General features: G+C 50.9%; 4 protein-coding genes across 4 annotated transcripts; 3 read left to right on the top strand and 1 right to left on the bottom strand.

The window, feature by feature from the left end:
- Positions 1-1,369: 1,369 nt before the first annotated feature.
- On the bottom strand, positions 1,370-3,058 carry CGGC5_v017059 (uncharacterized protein; the record flags this gene model as incomplete). The annotated part of the gene is made up of 1 exon (XM_032028248.2): positions 1,370-3,058. One exon carries the CDS (start codon positions 3,056-3,058, stop codon positions 1,370-1,372), a length of 1,689 nt encoding a protein of 562 aa, XP_031875457.1.
- Positions 3,059-3,659: 601 nt separating this feature from the next.
- On the top strand, positions 3,660-5,321 carry CGGC5_v017058 (uncharacterized protein; the record flags this gene model as incomplete). The annotated part of the gene is made up of 8 exons (XM_066153720.1): positions 3,660-3,854; positions 3,901-3,915; positions 3,980-3,997; positions 4,255-4,314; positions 4,398-4,405; positions 5,162-5,183; positions 5,230-5,251; positions 5,311-5,321. The coding sequence occupies 8 exons, from the start codon at positions 3,660-3,662 to the stop codon at positions 5,319-5,321; spliced, it is 351 nt and encodes a 116-aa protein (XP_066006917.1).
- A 3,204-nt stretch (positions 5,322-8,525) lies between these two features.
- CGGC5_v017057 (uncharacterized protein) lies at positions 8,526-10,090 on the top strand (the record flags this gene model as incomplete). Its single annotated transcript, XM_066153719.1, has 2 exons — positions 8,526-8,866; positions 8,935-10,090. The coding sequence occupies 2 exons, from the start codon at positions 8,526-8,528 to the stop codon at positions 10,088-10,090; spliced, it is 1,497 nt and encodes a 498-aa protein (XP_066006914.1).
- Positions 10,091-11,116: 1,026 nt separating this feature from the next.
- CGGC5_v017056 (uncharacterized protein) lies at positions 11,117-11,710 on the top strand (the record flags this gene model as incomplete). The annotated part of the gene is made up of 1 exon (XM_032028247.1): positions 11,117-11,710. The coding sequence occupies one exon, from the start codon at positions 11,117-11,119 to the stop codon at positions 11,708-11,710; it is 594 nt and encodes a 197-aa protein (XP_031875456.1).
- Positions 11,711-17,128: the final 5,418 nt, after the last annotated feature.

Below are 17,128 nucleotides of genomic sequence, written 5' to 3'. Positions count from 1 at the left end.
TCCTTCTCAAACTTTGGGAGGAATGTAGCAAAGCTTTCGTTTTCCTTCTGTCGGATAGTACGTAGCCTATCCAGTGCCCTGGCTTCTGCATTGGGATCTCCATAGCGAGTCTCAAGGTATTGCATAAACTGATCGGAGGATTCCGCTCCATCTGCTCCGCCTTGAGCGTAGTAGGGTGACGCCATGGTTTGAGCTGTGCCTTCCAGCCTTGCGTAGATGTATGCGAATATATCGGCATCACAGTCGAAAGCTTCCCTATCTCTTCGTATCTTTCCCTTCATCTCTAGGAACCAACGTTGGAAATCTTTACGTATGCCGCTAAACTTTGGTGGGTTTGGTATTTGATGTTTCCTCCGCCCTCTAGCTGCCATCGTTATACCGTCGCTCGTTGCCTGTATAGTTGTATCGGCTGTGGACGGGGTCGTTACGCTGCTCGCAAGCGGCGTAGGGGTTGCTCTATCCGTTGACATAAGCCCATTCAGAGCTGTCAAGAGCTGCGTCATCTGGGCCGTCTGCTGGGCCATCTGGTCCTGAAGAGGACGGACGCTTGCGTTGACCGCTTCGTTGATCCGGCGATCAATCTCAGCATTCATCGCGTCGTTTACGCTACCCTCTGGCGGATCCATCGTGCCGCTCTCGTGAGGTTCCATATAGCGTCTTCTCGTTGCGCTACCCTCTAGCGAATCGTCGTGTCGCTCTCGTGAGGTTCCGTATAGCGTCTTCTCGTTTGCACTACCCTCTAGCGAATCGTCATATCGCTCTCGTGAGGTTTCGTATAGCGTCTTTTGTTGTCGAGCTTAGAATATGTAAGGGGCTGGCCCCTAGGCTTGTTCAACGTAGAGGTGCCGTCGATTGACTATTCTAAGCTGAAGAAGGAGGAAAGGACTTTACAGGGATAGGCGCCTAGCAGCAGTGATGCAGACCGGGGCTAGGCGGTGTGCTACAGCAGAATAGTGGATCCGGCGGAGCCGGATCTCGGTAGCTGCTCCGGCAAAGCCGGAGATCTCGGCCGGGCTCTAGCCCGTTACAATATATTCATAATAGTGAGGTCGCCAACTTTCACCCACAAGATATCTCTTGATTGGGTAGGCCTTTGTTGCTGTATTTGCAGCCTTAGACCTTTGCGTGTGTAGGTCATAACCCTAGGCCTTGTGTCTCTGCTGTTCCAGAAGTCAACTGGTACGTAGGAGTTAAAGCCTGGGTGTGTGTTAATCTGCATCTTATCTCTATAGCCTATCCAGGGTTCCTGGATCAGGACTATATCGATCTGATCTGCCCAGCAGAGCTCTAGAAGAGCTGTATGAGCTGGGCTCTCTTCCCCACGTTACACTGGGCGACCCGTAATATCCGTGGGGTAGCCGTCCTGAGCCTACTGCTCCGAGTCGAGGTCGAGGTGGGTGTAGGCATTAATAACGTTATAATCAGGCTTCTGAGCTACCCGCTGGACCCTGCTGCTTGAGGTAGCTGGGGTATGCTGGGTAGGTAGTGGTGGTAGGATAGGGTTGCTGTCAGAGACGTCTGCTTCAGCCTCAGTCTCGTCCTCCTCCATACTGCTAGAGCTTGCTGTATCGCTAACGTCCGCTACGATGATTGAGTCCTGGGTAGGGGTAGGGGCTCGTGGTCGCTTAGAGCCAGGCTGAGGGCTCGTCAGGCTGTTGCTAGGTTGCTGGGTGCTGCGGGCGTGGGTGCCGGCCTGACTGCTCTGATAGAGGGCCTCATAGGCCTTCTGCCCAGCTTTACGGATCCGGGAGAGTTCCTTCCGGCCTGGGAGGGTGGGGGAGCCGTTAACCACTAAGGGCCTTGCTGGGCAGTCCTTATGGTTGGCTTGGAAGGGGCCGGCGCAGTTAGCGCACTTCGGTCTGGCTATGCAGGGCCAGGTCTCATGGGAGCCTGCGGGCCTGCTGCAGTTGCTACAGAGTGGCTGTCGGTTACAGTACCGGTTTGAATGATATCCCTGGCAACCAGGGTCATGTCTGATGAGGGTCTTTTTCTTCTGGATAAGCTGAGATCTGCTGCTTTGGTTGAAGAGCCTGAAGGGTAGTACTTCTACAGAGAAGGAGATGATCCAAGAGACTTCGTTTGTGATAGGATTCACGCCAAGTTGGGATTGGCGGGCCCGGATAGGCTTGCATCCTGTCTGTGCAAAGACCTCCTCTTCAACTAGAGTAGCTGGGTCGAGGGTATCCCCATCGATAGTCCATAGCTTAGCAGGGCAGCGTGGGACAACATAGGTGAACCACTTAGTAGGGGTCTCAACCTTATAGGCTCCAAGACTGTCGGCTAGTTTCTGTTTGTCCGTAAGGAGGGCTTGCTGAACCTGCTTATTCAGGGGTCTCAGTGAGTAGCCAGTTGCGATGTGGTAGATATGTGGGATATCTGCTAGCTGCAGGCCAAGGGCCTGGCAGACCTTCCGGCGGAGGGCAAAAGGGGCATGCTTCCTAGCAGCCGTTAGGCCCTCCTCGGGGATGCGGGCAAAGACCCGGAGGTCCTCCTTTGGCTGGGCTAGAGTCTGAGTCTGAGCCTGGGGATGGATTGGGTTTTGGGTGCGGACCGGGGCCGGGGCCGGGGCTTGGGCTGGGGCTGCAGCTGCAGATTCAGCCGAAGCTACCACCTTAGCCCAATTCCGGCTCGGGGTCGGGGCCGCCGTTCCGTTCCCCATGATCCTCTTCAAGGCTTGAACTACGTAGGTTGTAGCCTCCTTCGCGATCTGCTTCCTAGGCCCCTCAAAGCAAGAGACCACGTTGTCTACAGACTGGGCGATAGCCATAAAGACATCCTTTCGGGCTTCGTAGAGCTTGGCCTCTTCACTAAGGGCTGTAAGGACAGCTCCAGCAGCTGTCCCATTCACAGTTGAGGGTCCCTTAGCCGTTAAGGGGGTTGTCGTAGAGGCGTCGGGCTGGCTTCCCACGAGGCTGGGCCGGGCTGGCTGGGCCTCGGTATCGCGGCGGCGTTTAGCCCTTGAGGTTGGGGACGGCTCCGGAGGGGCTCCAGAGCCTCGATCAGGGCCGGCCGAGGAGGCCGGCATCGGTCCAGAGCCCGCCGGAGGCTGCGAGGCCATCGCGGGAGGGCGCTGGAGGCGAGAATTGAAGGGTTTTCCGCTGTTAAGAATTTTGGTGGTATCCCACGTATTACACTAACAGTGGATGGCAAGAAAAATTAGGCGAGAGGGAAGTCCAGTAGGTTCTTCGAGTGACTGGCGCTGAGGGAAAGTGTGTGTGACGGTCGAGGAAGGCCCAGCAGAGATAATGGCCCCCGCCGCATCAAACACACACCAGCTTCGGAAAAGTGCCGTATCCAATCAAACTCGACGCTGGCCTAAATAGTCCTTGCGTACATTCACGTTCACAGAACCTATAGTGTACACTTGAGTGCTTGAGACGGTGGTTTATGTGGCTTTACATTCCAGGACCGTGGAGTAGTGAGCGAACTCGGCATCCAGGATCAGCGCAGTAGGACCTGCTGTTGTTCTTAGGACCCAGATGATTCTGTTAGTATAACAGTGGGTCTCACGCCGCGCTAACGAGCGTGTCTATGGACACGAAGTGTTTTGTTGTCTTGAGCGGTCCTTTATTACTTAACACCTCGTCTGGTGTGGATATTTGGGGAGCTGGCAGCTGGGGACGGAGTTCACGCCAGAGTGTCACGGTCTATGGACCGATATGAAGCTTCGGCTAGACCCTCAGCTATGGAATACTTTGGAAGGTTACAGAATATCGTGGAAGGTTATGAGAACCTTGTCGGCCCTTACTCAATGGAAGCTTCTGGAAGAAGACTCACATGTATTTAAAGATGAGAAGGGCACCACTCTTTCCCAGAATGGTTCTTCTTTCCTCCAGCTTGGAATGCTCGTAGTAGTAGGCTAGACCAATGGCACCGACCTTGTCCTAGACCCTTACACAGAGTTGCAACAGTATAGTCAGTTATCAATTGCACCAGAAGACGGCATTTAGTCATAACTAACGTTTTATCATAATCCTAGCCGCATCAAGAAACGAGGGTAGCTGTTACTTCGCAGATTGCGTCACAAATAACACTGAACTGATCTTGTATATGCACACCATTCGACATACTGGAGACAAGGCGCATTCACCAGATAATCAGCGTATTTTGTAGGTCTGCAACGAGTAACAACGTTATGATGCTGAAGCGGTACTCGGCGAATGCCGGAATAGGTGTACTTAAACACCTTGCGTGTGAAGTTGCTGCTTGAAGTTGATTACATACGGGTGTTACGACCCGAAACAAGGATAACAGCTGAACGACCCACTTGGGCGTCGCACTCATTTGCGTTTGCCGTTGCCGAAACCCCTGCAAGTAGGCCCTCACACGCCCTTTTTCTCACACGGCTTTTAGGGGGCAAAACGCGTTTTTGCCCACTTCTAACGCGAATAACGCAGTACGTGAGGTATGCGCCCAGATAAAAAAGATACCACGAAAACCAGCAGAATCAAGGCTATTGATCGGTATACTTTTTATTCGCGTGCATCGACTCCTCATTTTTCGTTCTTTTTACCGAGGTAGTCGGGTCAAAATATCCCATTTTCGCTAAGTTCGCGAAATTGGACGATTTTTAGCCGCGCTTAGCTAAGCAACCACTTCAAAAAAGACCAAAAATGAAAAGTCGATGAACGCGGATAAAAAGAGTACCATTCGATTACCCTGAATCCGCTAATATCGGCGGTATCTTTTTTATTCGGGCGCATACCTCACGCACTGCGGAAATTGCGAAAAAGGGCACCGATTGAGGTCGAAAAAGGCGAGTGAGAAGACCCGAAAATACCGCATTTTGCAGGGGTTTCGGCAAGGGCAAACGCAAATGAGTGCGGACGGCTGGAACAGGACAAGACAGAACCCCGCTCGGACCGGGGTAAGAGGAAATCCCTCAATCAAGCGAAACAATCATCTTGAAACCAATAGACTTCAGTAGTATCGCATTAAATCAACATCGTTTGTCTAACAACTGAATCCCACACTCATTATGCTGCTAGCGGCCATACTAGTGATCTGTCATGTAGCCATTTGACCAGCTGGCCAATAATCCTGAATTACAAACAGTTAACACAGTCATGGCTTCACTTCCTGGTAGCCAAGCTGTCGTTCTGACACCAAGCTCGATGATAACCAAGTCCCCACGTCCCACAGGATCCACATCTTAAACCAGGATCTACAGGCAATACTTCAGCGTGCGCATTCTGTTTCTCTGTGCTAGCTCCTTTTTGATTCTTTCAGGTTGCAAGACTCGTCGATACAGGTTCGCCGATTGAAACCGAAATCGCCCGTACCCTCACACTTACCATTGAGAATTGGTAGCGTCCCCGTGAGCCGTGATTGTTGGCTCTGCATCCAAGGAGGCCGACATCATCGTATGATTCAGTTCGCGTGGGCCGATGAACAATGATGGAAGTGTAGTGGGCCGGAGCCCTTTGTAGCCTGGGGATTGGTAGTAATAACTACCTGATTCTTTTCGTCTACAAAGGTCTCAACTTGGCTTGGCGGGTGAAACAGGCAAGGAAGAAGGATTGCAGAGGTCGAGTTGTGCGGCACGTGAAGGGCGGGGTAGAGAGGAAGAGGGGAGAAACGAGGGATAACAAAAAGCTGTGCTGCAGCCAAAAGCGACACCTGCCTCTTATTCTCAGTTAACATAAGCTCAATTATTCAGTACTGCTCAAATTGTGTCTTTCTTTCTAGGCCCGTCACAATCCAGTACTTGTCTTCATTCTCACCTTTTCTTTCGCGTTCACCGTGCCACACGGCTCTCCTGCTTGCTTGGACGCTTCGTCTGCCGTCGACTAATCGGAACGTATTACGTTCTACTCTCAGCAAGCCGATGTGGCTGTTCAACATCACTGACGCTGAAATCTCTCCATCTTGTTGAAATTTTTGGAAAGCCTCCTGAATATTATGCCATACTGTCGCACACTTAGAAGAACGGTGAGATCACGTTTGAGTTTCAATGCCCTATGTGAAAGCTCGCATCCTGCTACCAAATCATGGGGAGGCGAAACTACAATCGAAGCCTCGTCTGTTCTATCCAAAATACGAAATGCAGCAATACTCGCGAGGAAGCAGTGTCACACCTACGCTTAGTTAGATACTTGTTGTATTAACAAACAGAGCAGTGCTGAATTATCCGAGCCGATCAACTCCGTTTATGAATGGTAAAGAAAGCCGGCGTCTGTCATGCCTATCTCTCAGATATTGTTGGTACGAGTAGCTTTGAACAAAAAGCTAGTTCACATTAGGCTGGACCTTCCAAGAACTTATCGCCCCTCAAGTTGTGGAATTCAATGATTATAACTGGTCACACATTGGCTGCAAAAAGGTCTGTTGCATAGCCCCATGTCTGCTGGGATCACATGCTGACCTCCAAAAGGCCGACCAGCTCGGATTTTGCCAACGTCTCTTAATTAGCACCGGAATTGATGCACACTTATTAGCGGGCAATATGCCACTGAGTGAAATCAATGTGGCTGACAGGATGCGCCGGGCTGCTCCACGACATACGAAACGACTTGAAGACGTGGCATATTGTTTGCTTGGCCTGTCCAACGTCAACATGCACCTTTTGTATGGCGAAGGACACAGAGCATTTATGCGTCTGCAAGAAGAGATATTGAGACAGGACGGCGATCATTTAATTTTTCTTTGGGCAACCGAAGGAAGAAAACCCCAAACCGAACCCAAGATGGATGCAATTCACGGCTTACTTGTTGAATCCCCTAGGGCTTTTTCTCGACTTGGGATAGACCACGTCCTCCCTCATTCACCATGGGTGACTGGAAAGAGCTCTTCATTAACGATCACCAGCCAAGATCTCAAAATAAGTGCGCGGCACTTTCCCATCAGAACGAAAACTGATGATTATTTCGCCAAGCTTAATTGCATCGTCTCCAGATCTCATAAGGGGTACATACGAGAAGAAGTATGCATAGTTCTGAGACGTTTGTGGGGCGATCAATACGCTCGAATCCCTACTTCAGGGCATGGGGTTCGACTTTTCAGCAACACTATAAAAGAGTTGGCAAGCGAAGGCGAATTAAAAGAGATTGATGTCAGACCAAAGCCTTTCTACAATCTGCCCGAGATTACGATCAAACCACGCTTTCAGATACAAACGAATGTTGTTCCGTTATCATTCTTGGTTATTGATGCTCATCCGCCGCATCGTTTCATCAATGATCGAAACATCACAATGACTTATCGGCCTGGGTCAGGGAAATCGATAGTTATCCTCCGATTCGGATTTAAGCACAAGACACAGTTCCCAAAGGTTGATATGCTCCTAGGGTTGCGATGCATTGGTGTCCAGTGGAAAACTTGCCAGTATGAGCTCCCATACGAAGGAAAAGATATCATCAAAGTTTATCAAGACAATCCGAGAGTAGGGACAAGTCAGGAATCTACTCTACTTGGTGGAGCAATATATTCTGACAATGGTGCTCTCATTGTAAAGATCAGAGATGGACAAGCAGGGTGTTCGTACATTTCGGAGTGTTTGGTGTGTTTGACATGCATTCTATTGCCTCGGCTTTTGAATTTGGGAAGCTCAGGAAGACAAGAGATGATGCACTTGGGTCAGAGTACGACAGCAGCACCTCTGCCAGCATAATTGATGACATAGACATAATAACTCGTCAATCTTGCTATGAAGATCCTCTTCTGTGCGAATTGAATTACTCTGAAAATCGGTCTTCCAATGGTGCCAGGGTTACGACTCAGATCAATGCACAAGGTATTCACATTGAACTTGTGTCAGACCTATCCAAAAACAAAAGGCCGTATGCAAATATGATCAAAGCGGTACTTGACTCAATACCTTCTGATATTCAAAGACTGAGCCATAACAACAATCTTGTCGAGTGTAATACGGAGGAATTCGATGAACTTCGTCCGATTCACTGGGCAGCAACGTTGGAAGATGAGACACACGCATTGCGTCGTATAAAAGCATTAGCCGAATGCGGAGCAGACTTGAGAAGCCGGACGGCTAGTGGGTGAACGGCATGTCATCTGGCTCTCCTGTCTGAGAACCACACCGTTGCAAAATTTCCTGTTTGGTCGGGTTCTACAATTGCAACAGCCATGGAGAGAACATTGCACAGTAACTGGCACAGAAGACACGTACACACATCTCGTTGCGGCCTGCAATAAGTGTCCAGACGGATGGACAAATTCTATTGCTTTTTTGAACAACGAAAAGGCAATGACTCAAATCAACAAGCGCGGTGAGCGACCAAATTCATCGAGCTGCTGCAAGTGGCAATGACAGGGCTATCTTTCACCAAGCATTTTTCAATGAGGAAGCAATAATTTCAGTCGACAGCGCAGGCCGTTCGGCACTGTTTCATGCCGTCCGCGGTGGAAGTCAACGGATAACGTCCGTCACCCACTTTTGGCCACCCCCCACATTTGGCCATCCCAAAAATGCGTCACCGCCATGATGACCACCAACTTCAATCTTCCACAACTTCACCAATTTTACTCCAATCGCCTTCATCTTTCGTATATATCTTCTTTTAATCAAGATGCCTCAATATACCGAAGATGACATCAACCAGGCTCTTGAAGCCATTGCACGCGGTACCAGCGTAAAAAAAGCTGCATTTGAATGGGGTATACCACGATCAACGCTGAAAAATCGTATGAAGGGTCATCAGGCAAGGGATATAGCCTTTTCTGATCTGCAAAGGCTCTCTGCAAGCCAGGAAAGCCATTTAGCTGAATGGGTTCGAATTCAGGCTGCCCTAGGCCTGCCTCCACTCATCAACAACTCAAGGACTTTGCTGAACGCATCCTACAGGTCCATGGAGACTCCCAGCCTCTCGGAAAGAACTGGGCGCAGTCTTTTATTAAGAGAAACCCATCTGTAAGGGTCCAAAGAAGCAGAGCAATCGATTCCCAGCGTATCAATGGAGCTTCAACTAATGTCATCAGGCAATGGTTCAAGCACCTCGCCGTACCTGAGATCATGGCCATCAAGGCCTCCAATCGATACAATATGGATGAGACTGGTATTCTAGAAGGCAGAGGATCAAATGGGCTTGTCCTTGGATCATCAGAAACTCGTTCTATCCGCAAGAAACAGCCTGGATCGCGTGCTTGGACATCTCTGATCGAGTGTATCTCTGCAACTGGCAAGGCACTGCCTCCACTTGTTATATACAAGGGCAAGAATGTCCAACAGCAGTGGTTTCCTCTAGATCTAACGCCATACGAATCCTGGAAGTTCACAGCTACAGAAAACGGGTGGACTTCAGACTCTACAGCTGTCAAGTGGTTAACAGAGGTCTTCATCCCTTCAACCCAGCCAGCAGACCCCTCAGAGGTCAGATTATTGATCTTAGATGGTCATGGAAGCCATGAGACTACTGCATTTATGTATACATGCTTCAGGAACAAGATACACTTGCTGTTCTTGCCAGCACACACGTCACACGTCCTTCAGCCACTTGATCAGTCGGTTTTTGGGCCCCTCAAGGCAGCATATAAGAAGGAGCTTGGATTACTGGCTGAATGGGATGCTGGTACAGTTGTGGGCAAGAGAAACTTCGTTATATGCTATGGCAAGGCGCGTAAGGCAGCCCTGACAAGCAAGAACATCATCAGTGGCTGGAAATGGACTGGTTTGTGGCCTGTCAGTATGGCCAGACCCCTCATGAGCCCTCTGCTGCTTGTTAACACGTCAACCCCTGCCAAACCAGCTGGTCAGGTCTGTAAAGGGCTCTCTGATGGTAAAGCAAGCGAAAAATGGGCGGCAGATACATCAGCAGTCCCTTGGTCAACCCCCAAGAAGAGGGATGAGCTTCAGGTTCAGTTCAGCCTGTTCAGAAAGCTGGATAACGATGAGCATACGCAGCGCCTGCTTTTTCGGAAGGTTCAGAAGGGCTTTGATGAGAAGGCATACCAATTAGCAGTAGCCCAGCGAAAGATTGAGGCACTCCAAGCAGAGGTTGATGCCAGTAGGGCCAGGAAACGGAAGAAGGTCAGAATGAGCCCAAATTGTCACGGTCTATGGACCGGTGTTCGGCCTTCGGCAAGACCCTCAGCCACGACTCATTGGACCCACCAAATCCAATGGCGCATTTGCTAGAAGGTTCCAGGAACATCGACAAGGTCAATAGCAAGGTTATAAGAATGCCCAGGAAATAGGGAGGATACGGTTCTGTTTCCTGTTCTTCAAGAAGATTTATTGTACTCGTAGTAGTAGGCTAGACCAATGGCATCGACCTTGTCCTAGACCCTTACAACCATAACCCTTGAAAACCCCGGCCTATCTTGAACGACTCTTGCGACATTGTGATACTGCTTTACGCGTTATGCCTCAGCTTCTCTAAGCAGACCCTAGTGTTGATTTAACTAATTATAACGTTGACTGCTTGTAACAAATCCCCTCGCGCTGGGTTGAAACCCGCCAATTTGACGATAGATGAGCGCAAAGATATGCCTTAGTCATCTATTGTTGTAGTCAGCCCCTGTGTTGAACGCATGGGTTGTTTCCAAGCTGGCAGCCTAAGAATTCTTTACTCTCCGTTGTGTTCCCCGCTGAACCTATTGTATCGCTGCATAGAGCGGTCGGAGATTGTGCAGAAGATCCAACTCCGGAGAGTCTGCCGCAGTACTGTAAGACCTAATGATACAAACTTTGTCATCCCTCCACTGTTTGCATTGTGTAGGCTCGATTCCGAGGATGATTGCGAGGTTCGTCGACGCTTGCCGCCTGCCGCCTAACAGAGCAAGTTATAGGGGCTCTCAGGCTGGTGGGTCGGGTCGCCCGGGTTGCCAATCTCAAACAGAAACAGCTGCATGACACATCACGAGTGTCGTCGGTCAAACCTGGCCGCCTCGTCAAACGTGTGGTTTGGAGGATTGCCATCCGCATCTGCCATTTCCCCATCGGCTGGGTGTTATGTTATGGACTGCGGCGATGCAGCTCAACTAACGAGACCCACTTCTACTAATGGAGTATCATACGGAGTAAGCAAGACTGCAGCCTGGCTTGTAGGCTTAGCAGCAACATACCGTCATCCACGGTATAAGTATTGGAACAGACGAGGAATCGCAACGTTGGAATGTTCCATTCGTCGTGATAACCTGTCGCCCAGGCCGGCTCAGCAACATGAACATGAACTTCCTTGGAATCCTATGGCAGCAGTGGCCAAGCTTAAGCAGCATTCCGAGTCGTGTCGAACCGATTGATTATTCTAGCGCTGCCATCAAAGGACATCGCTCAACGGGCTCACGCTACATCCGCTATGAGATGAAAGTCTGCTATGTATCATCTACCGGCGCACGCGTCGACCGTTGGGAACCCGAGGGCTTTGTGCAGCTTGGAGCGCCGGAACTCCTCTACCGGTACTGGGAAAGCGTTGGGGGTCGGAAATGCGACGAGCACTGGTACCCTCTCCGGGTCATGGGCGATATAACGAAGCCCAAAGGCGGCAAACTTCTGGTGGTTCTCTGGGAAGGCTCCCCAGAGATGTCGGAAGAGCCTTATAAGCGAATGATCCGCAAGTTTCCCGAGCTCGTCAGGCATTACGAAGGCCAGAAGATGACGAATGCGGACTTTTCAGATGCGCACAGCCCGCATCTCCGGCGACAGCGGACAGCAGTCAAAGGCAAGGGTCGAAGGGGAGGTGGGCGCAAACGGGTCAAGCAGTTGAGTAGGACAGGCAGCAAAGAAGCTGGAGCGAAAAGCACTTTAGGCATGTAAGAGAAGCAATACATCTATGCGGGCATGCACAATTTCGTTCGACGACTTGTCACCAATTTCAAGCCGTCTTCCTCTGATTAAAGATTTTACTGTCAAGTTTACAGGTGATGGTCACCACGGCGCGGTTACTGAGGAGGCAGAACAAGACGGATGGTCTTTCAAACTGGCGCAGACGAGCTATGTACACATAATTCAGGCAGCTTGTTCATGGGGAGAGGGAACTGCACAAACAAACAGCTGTGATGTTTCTGTTAGAAACCAGTGCGGCAAGTCTGTTACAGCCTACTTTACTCATTATCACACCACTTAGACGCCGGATTGTCTTCCGCTCTTTTCAAGGCAGATCCAACCTTACTCAAGCACTCATATTGCTTTGCCTACACGCACATCGATCTACGTGATCCAGGGCGACGAGTGTCTTTGCTGTAGTGGCGACCATCATCTGCGTTGTGCCTCTTCTACTGATAAGACATGGCGCATAGCTGAGAGAGAGGAGTCTGCTGACAGGTCCGTCACGCCGATTGGGCGACCCAGGGTGAAGTGGTACAACAGGATCGGACGTGGCCGGAAAGGTCTATAAAGGGTGATGGCAGTACCTCGTTCAGACGAGGTTAGGCCTAGCTTGCCGGCCACAAAGATGATCAGACTGATACGCATTCGAGGTCATACCATAGTGAAAGCAGCACTTAATTGTTTGTTTGTTGGTTTTATATTTAACGCCGTGGCGGCAAGGACGCAAACGCCCTTGCGGCAGACCTCCCGAAGGGTATATGGCGTGGAGGGCCGCAGGTTCTAGCTATATACTCTAAGCACATGCCGCTTCCTACGTCCTCCAAGTGTTGCCCGCAGGCTACTACGTGTTCCATCCTTCCCTAGTTCCCACTGGTGCCCTAGTTCCGTTATAACATTTTTTTTTTCCGGTTGCTTAGAGATAGGCTGCAGCCTATCTCTTAGTACCGCGGGCAGATCTTCTGAAAGAAATCTGTCACGCTGAGGAAGGCATGAAAGCCTTCTGAGTCGATGATTAGCCCCTTAAAGTAGCGCTCTAGAGAGCCCACAGGTCCTAGAGGCTCCCGCCGACTATAAGGGTGGAGGGTAGGCCACCGTTGCCTCCTCACTAATGTCTTTCGGCAGTAGACCAGGTGGTCCACCTCCTTAGCCTCCCCGCAGGAGCAGGTAAGTAGTGCTTCTGTGTGGTTGAAGCGTTGATGATATTGTTCAAAGTCCCCATGGCCCGATCGAGCTGCTAGGAGATGATGAAGGATAGCTCTTGGTAGAGCTAATTCAGGAGGGCAGCCAAGGGTGGCCTTCAGCCCTAGCTGGGTATAACGGGGGGATGCCTCTTGCTTCCACCATTTCCTATGCCGGTGCTGTTTGCGTTCTTTAGCAAGCCGCTTAATCCCTGATACGGTTGGCAGTAAGCCTCTAGGGACCGGCAGCGTTGTGCCCTCCTTGGCTAGGCTGTCAGCCTCTTCGTTTCCTTTTATCCCTTGGTGCCCTGGGGACCAGTGGATTTGTATAGTATATATCCTGGCTGCCGCCTGAATCTAAAGCAGCACTTAAGCGGAGTGAAGAAATAAGTCTTCTACGGTTACAGGTGAAGGCGATTGTTCTATTTCTCTGCTGTTACAGAAGGTGCGAATCAAGTTTTGTTTCCAAACAGCCGATGCGAGAATCCACACCCAATCCCAGACCAAATGCCGCAGCTGCCCTTTCGCCCAAGCACCGAGCATCCATCATTATCCATGCACGGTCATCCACTGGAATGCGGCAAAATGAAGTCAACCAAAATACCCAACCTCCGACCGGCTGCTGTCTGTATCTCCGGACTCGAGCTGAACTTCACACCGGCCCGCCGGTCGTCTGCCTTGTACTTCCGACAGTTTCGAGATGTAGAGAAGCAGATGCTGAATTTTTCTCTCCAAGTGCAGCTGCGCCAGCGCTTGGTTTTGTCCCCCTCCACCCCTCTCTCCGTCACATGCTGCTTCAGAGTCGTGTGTTCCGTAACGCGTCTTTCTCATAGCTCCCAAGACTTCGTTGAGATTGTCTGGGGGGGGAGCTGAAATCGCCATTAGCCAGCAAAGGAACCTCATAAAAGGCGTCGCTAATTGAGTTGGCAGCCATGCTAAGAACTATGTGTAATAGGCGATAAGTGAAATGATGAGGCTATGCTCAGCTGCTAGTAGTGGTGTTATAGAGAAGAGACGGCGGAACTTGCAGCCTATTTATTTCTTGGGGTACACGGCGTGCTGCCGACTGTGATGCGGTTCATCAACAGCAATGAATCGGCTGCCGCTGTTCCTGAGAGTGAACATTGGACGTCTTGGTGTAGTGCGTCGTTATAAGCGGCTGTTGGTTATAGCTATGGTGTTTGTCCTTTGATAACCACATTGATATACCGGTTGCAGCTGGCCTTTTCTTACTGTAACGACTGGCTGACCCCCTGCATCCATACGCACAATCCGGGCAAAAAACCGGACTCCTTGAAACGGTAGCTATAGCTAGGTTAAGCATAGCCTAATTATGAAAGCTGATTTTACCAGTAAGGAAAAAAAAAGAAAACCGAGAAGCAACAGAAACTGAAGAAGCATAGACTTATCATGTCCGTATTCGCCCATACATTCTTTTCAGCAGGCTTGGCCAACTTCCATAGCTAACAATGTGGACAGCAGACAGTTTAAAAGTGATGTGCCAGTCATAAACGGTCAGAAAGCCCGCAATCTCGCTTCTCCATTGGGTCCGTCCACTTCGTGTATCAGAGGTGACAGTGGCTGTGGATTGCTGGTGGGGGCACTGAACTGTTTGGGGCATGGTGTGTTATACCGGGTTACGCCGGGTTACGCCGGGTATGCCGGGCTACGTATGCCGCAGGAACCTAAGCTCTGAACAGATACGTAAGTGGATCAATAGGATCTCCACTCTGTGTCACATCCAATCAACGCCGAGACGGGGCAGGGGTAGGCAAGAGCTAATACGCACGTGTTTGTATAATGGCGTGACGGACCCACCTATGTTAAATTCGACCACATTCGTTCCAACAGAATCAAATCAACATAGCGCACCTTGCGGCATCCATTAAGGTGGTTATAAATAAGGATCTGCGATATTGTATGAGCAGGGGCACGCCATCTAAGTTGGCCCTTGGACATGTTTAGCAAGATTTGACCAGCCATCCAGCTAGCGCAACTACGCCGGGTCTCGGCTGTACACTACAGATCGGAGCACTCACAATGACACAATTTGACAGATGCATGCCGTAACACAGTGACAAACATTCTTCAATAAAGTGCTATGTACATTTGACTCGACGAACGTTTTTAATGACTAAGCATGACATCTGATGCCGCAGCGAGCCATGGTACCGCTGTCTATAAGGAGAATCGAAGGGTATTTAAGTATGACTAGCTCAAGAGGAAGCTATACCCCCATGGCGGAACTACTCGTTGCAGGCGCTGTATCCTTACTGGTTTCGTTGCTGGTCAACATTCCAAATCACGTCCGCCTTCGACGGCAAAATGTCTTGGTTACCTCTACAGTGCGGGCCATGTCCGACTGGCACCAGACGGTTGCCAACATGAATGCCCAGTTGCACTCAGTCAAGCCGTCTCATCACGGTAGGGGACGCCGAACTGAGGGCATTTCACCCAAGAGAAAGCTGCCGCCGCGGAAATGCAGGCGCCGCTGATCTACGGGCTAGGGACCATTGGACGGACGAAGATCTAGTGTGGCAATCGAAGAAACGGGTTGCGCGCGCCCAGCGGCTGAGGTCTCTGTTGTTGTTGTTGTTGTTGTTATATTTAACGCCGTGGCGGCAAGGGCGCGGCCGCCCTTACGGCCGACCTCCCGAGGGGTATATGGCGTGGAGGGCCGCCGGCTCAAGCTATATACTCTACAGTATACGCCTCTTCCTAACGTCCTCCAAATCTTGCCCGTGGGCTACTATGTGTTCTATTCGTCCCTAGTTCCCGCTGGTTCCCTAGTTCCGTTGTGGTCTTCCGGTCCTCTACGAGGAGGGGGTTGTTACTAAGGTCTAGGTCAAGACCTAGTCCCTAGTACCGCGGGCAGATCTTCTGGAAGAAGTCTGTCACGGAGAGAAAGGCCTGGAAGCCTTCATGATCAGTAATTAGCCCCTTATAGTACTGCTCAAGAGATCCTATAGGCCCTATAGGCTCCTGTGAACTAGAAGGTTGGAGGGTGGGCCACTGAAGCCGCCTCACTAAGGTCTTTCGGCAGTAGACTAGGTGGTCTACTGCCTTTGCCTCCCCGCAGGAGCAGGTAGGTAGTGCTTCTGTATGGTTGAAGCGTTGGTGATATTGCTCGAAGTCTCCATGCCCTGAACGGGCTGCTAGGAGATGGTGAAGGATCGCCCGTGGCAGGGTCAGTTCAGGAGGGCAGGCGAGGAAAGCCTTAAGCCCTAGTTGGGTGTAGAAGGGCGTTGCCTCTTGCTTCCACCATCTTCTATGCTGGCGGTATATTCGCTCTCTAGCAAGCCGTTTGATCCCTGATAGGGTAGCTAGTTGGCCCCTAGGGACTGGCAGGGTTGTGCCCTCCTTAGCTAGGATGTCTGCTTCCTCGTTTCCTTTGATACCCTGGTGCCCTGGGGACCGGTGGGTTTGTATGTTGTATATCCTAGCTGCCTCTTGGATCTCAAGGAAGGCAGCTTGTGAGGAGTCTGGGGCCATGCCTCGGATCCCCTGGATAACGCTGGTATTGTCGATACAGATATGTATAGGCTGGCCCTGGGAGGTAAGGAGGGCCCGTCGCAGCCCTGCCCTCGCCCCTTCGGCCTCGCCATCAAATACTTCTGCTATGCCGAGGCGTCCGCAGCCCTGGGCTATGCGTTTATTCTTACGGTAGATAACAAAGCCAAATCCTGTAGCGCTATCAGGGGCTTTAGAGCCATCTGAGTAGATGATAGTATGCTCTTTTGGCACCGTCTTGAGCCAGGCCTGGAAGATCCTGGCTGCTACTTCCTTCGTCTGTGTGACTATACTTCTATTTCCTACAGTCCGCAATCCCTAACCTTTTCCCCAAAACAGGGAGAGAGAGTCTACTGGAGCCCTCTCAGTACCTAGGGGTCCTAATAGTCAAAGGGGTAGCCAGCCCCTTTAGCGGGCGTCCAGACCACCGGCTCGCCACCGCCCAGTCCTTAGCCACCCAAATAGAAGTTTGCACCTTAAGCAGGCCGCAAGGGCATATCCCTCTCTAAGCCTATCGACATGCGCGTCCGTCCTCTCGAGCCAAACACACCCCTTCTCAGGTCCTCCCCTACGTCCAGTCCACAATAGCGACACCCTACCAGCTTCCAAAGCGCGCGGCGCCATCCCGGCGCGAGCGGTGACCCAAGCGTTCCTCCCGTTATGCCGTGATACCCCGGGTACGATCCGAGTGAGGGCCGGGCCCGGAGGCCGGGCCCTA

This window comes from Colletotrichum fructicola, assembly GCF_000319635.2.
Source record: "Colletotrichum fructicola Nara gc5 chromosome Unknown KSG_Nara_v1_contig11, whole genome shotgun sequence".
Classification (NCBI taxonomy): Eukaryota; Fungi; Ascomycota; class Sordariomycetes; order Glomerellales; family Glomerellaceae; genus Colletotrichum; species Colletotrichum fructicola.
Note: the sequence above shows the minus strand (reverse complement) of the source record. Positions and strands in the feature narration are given on the sequence as shown.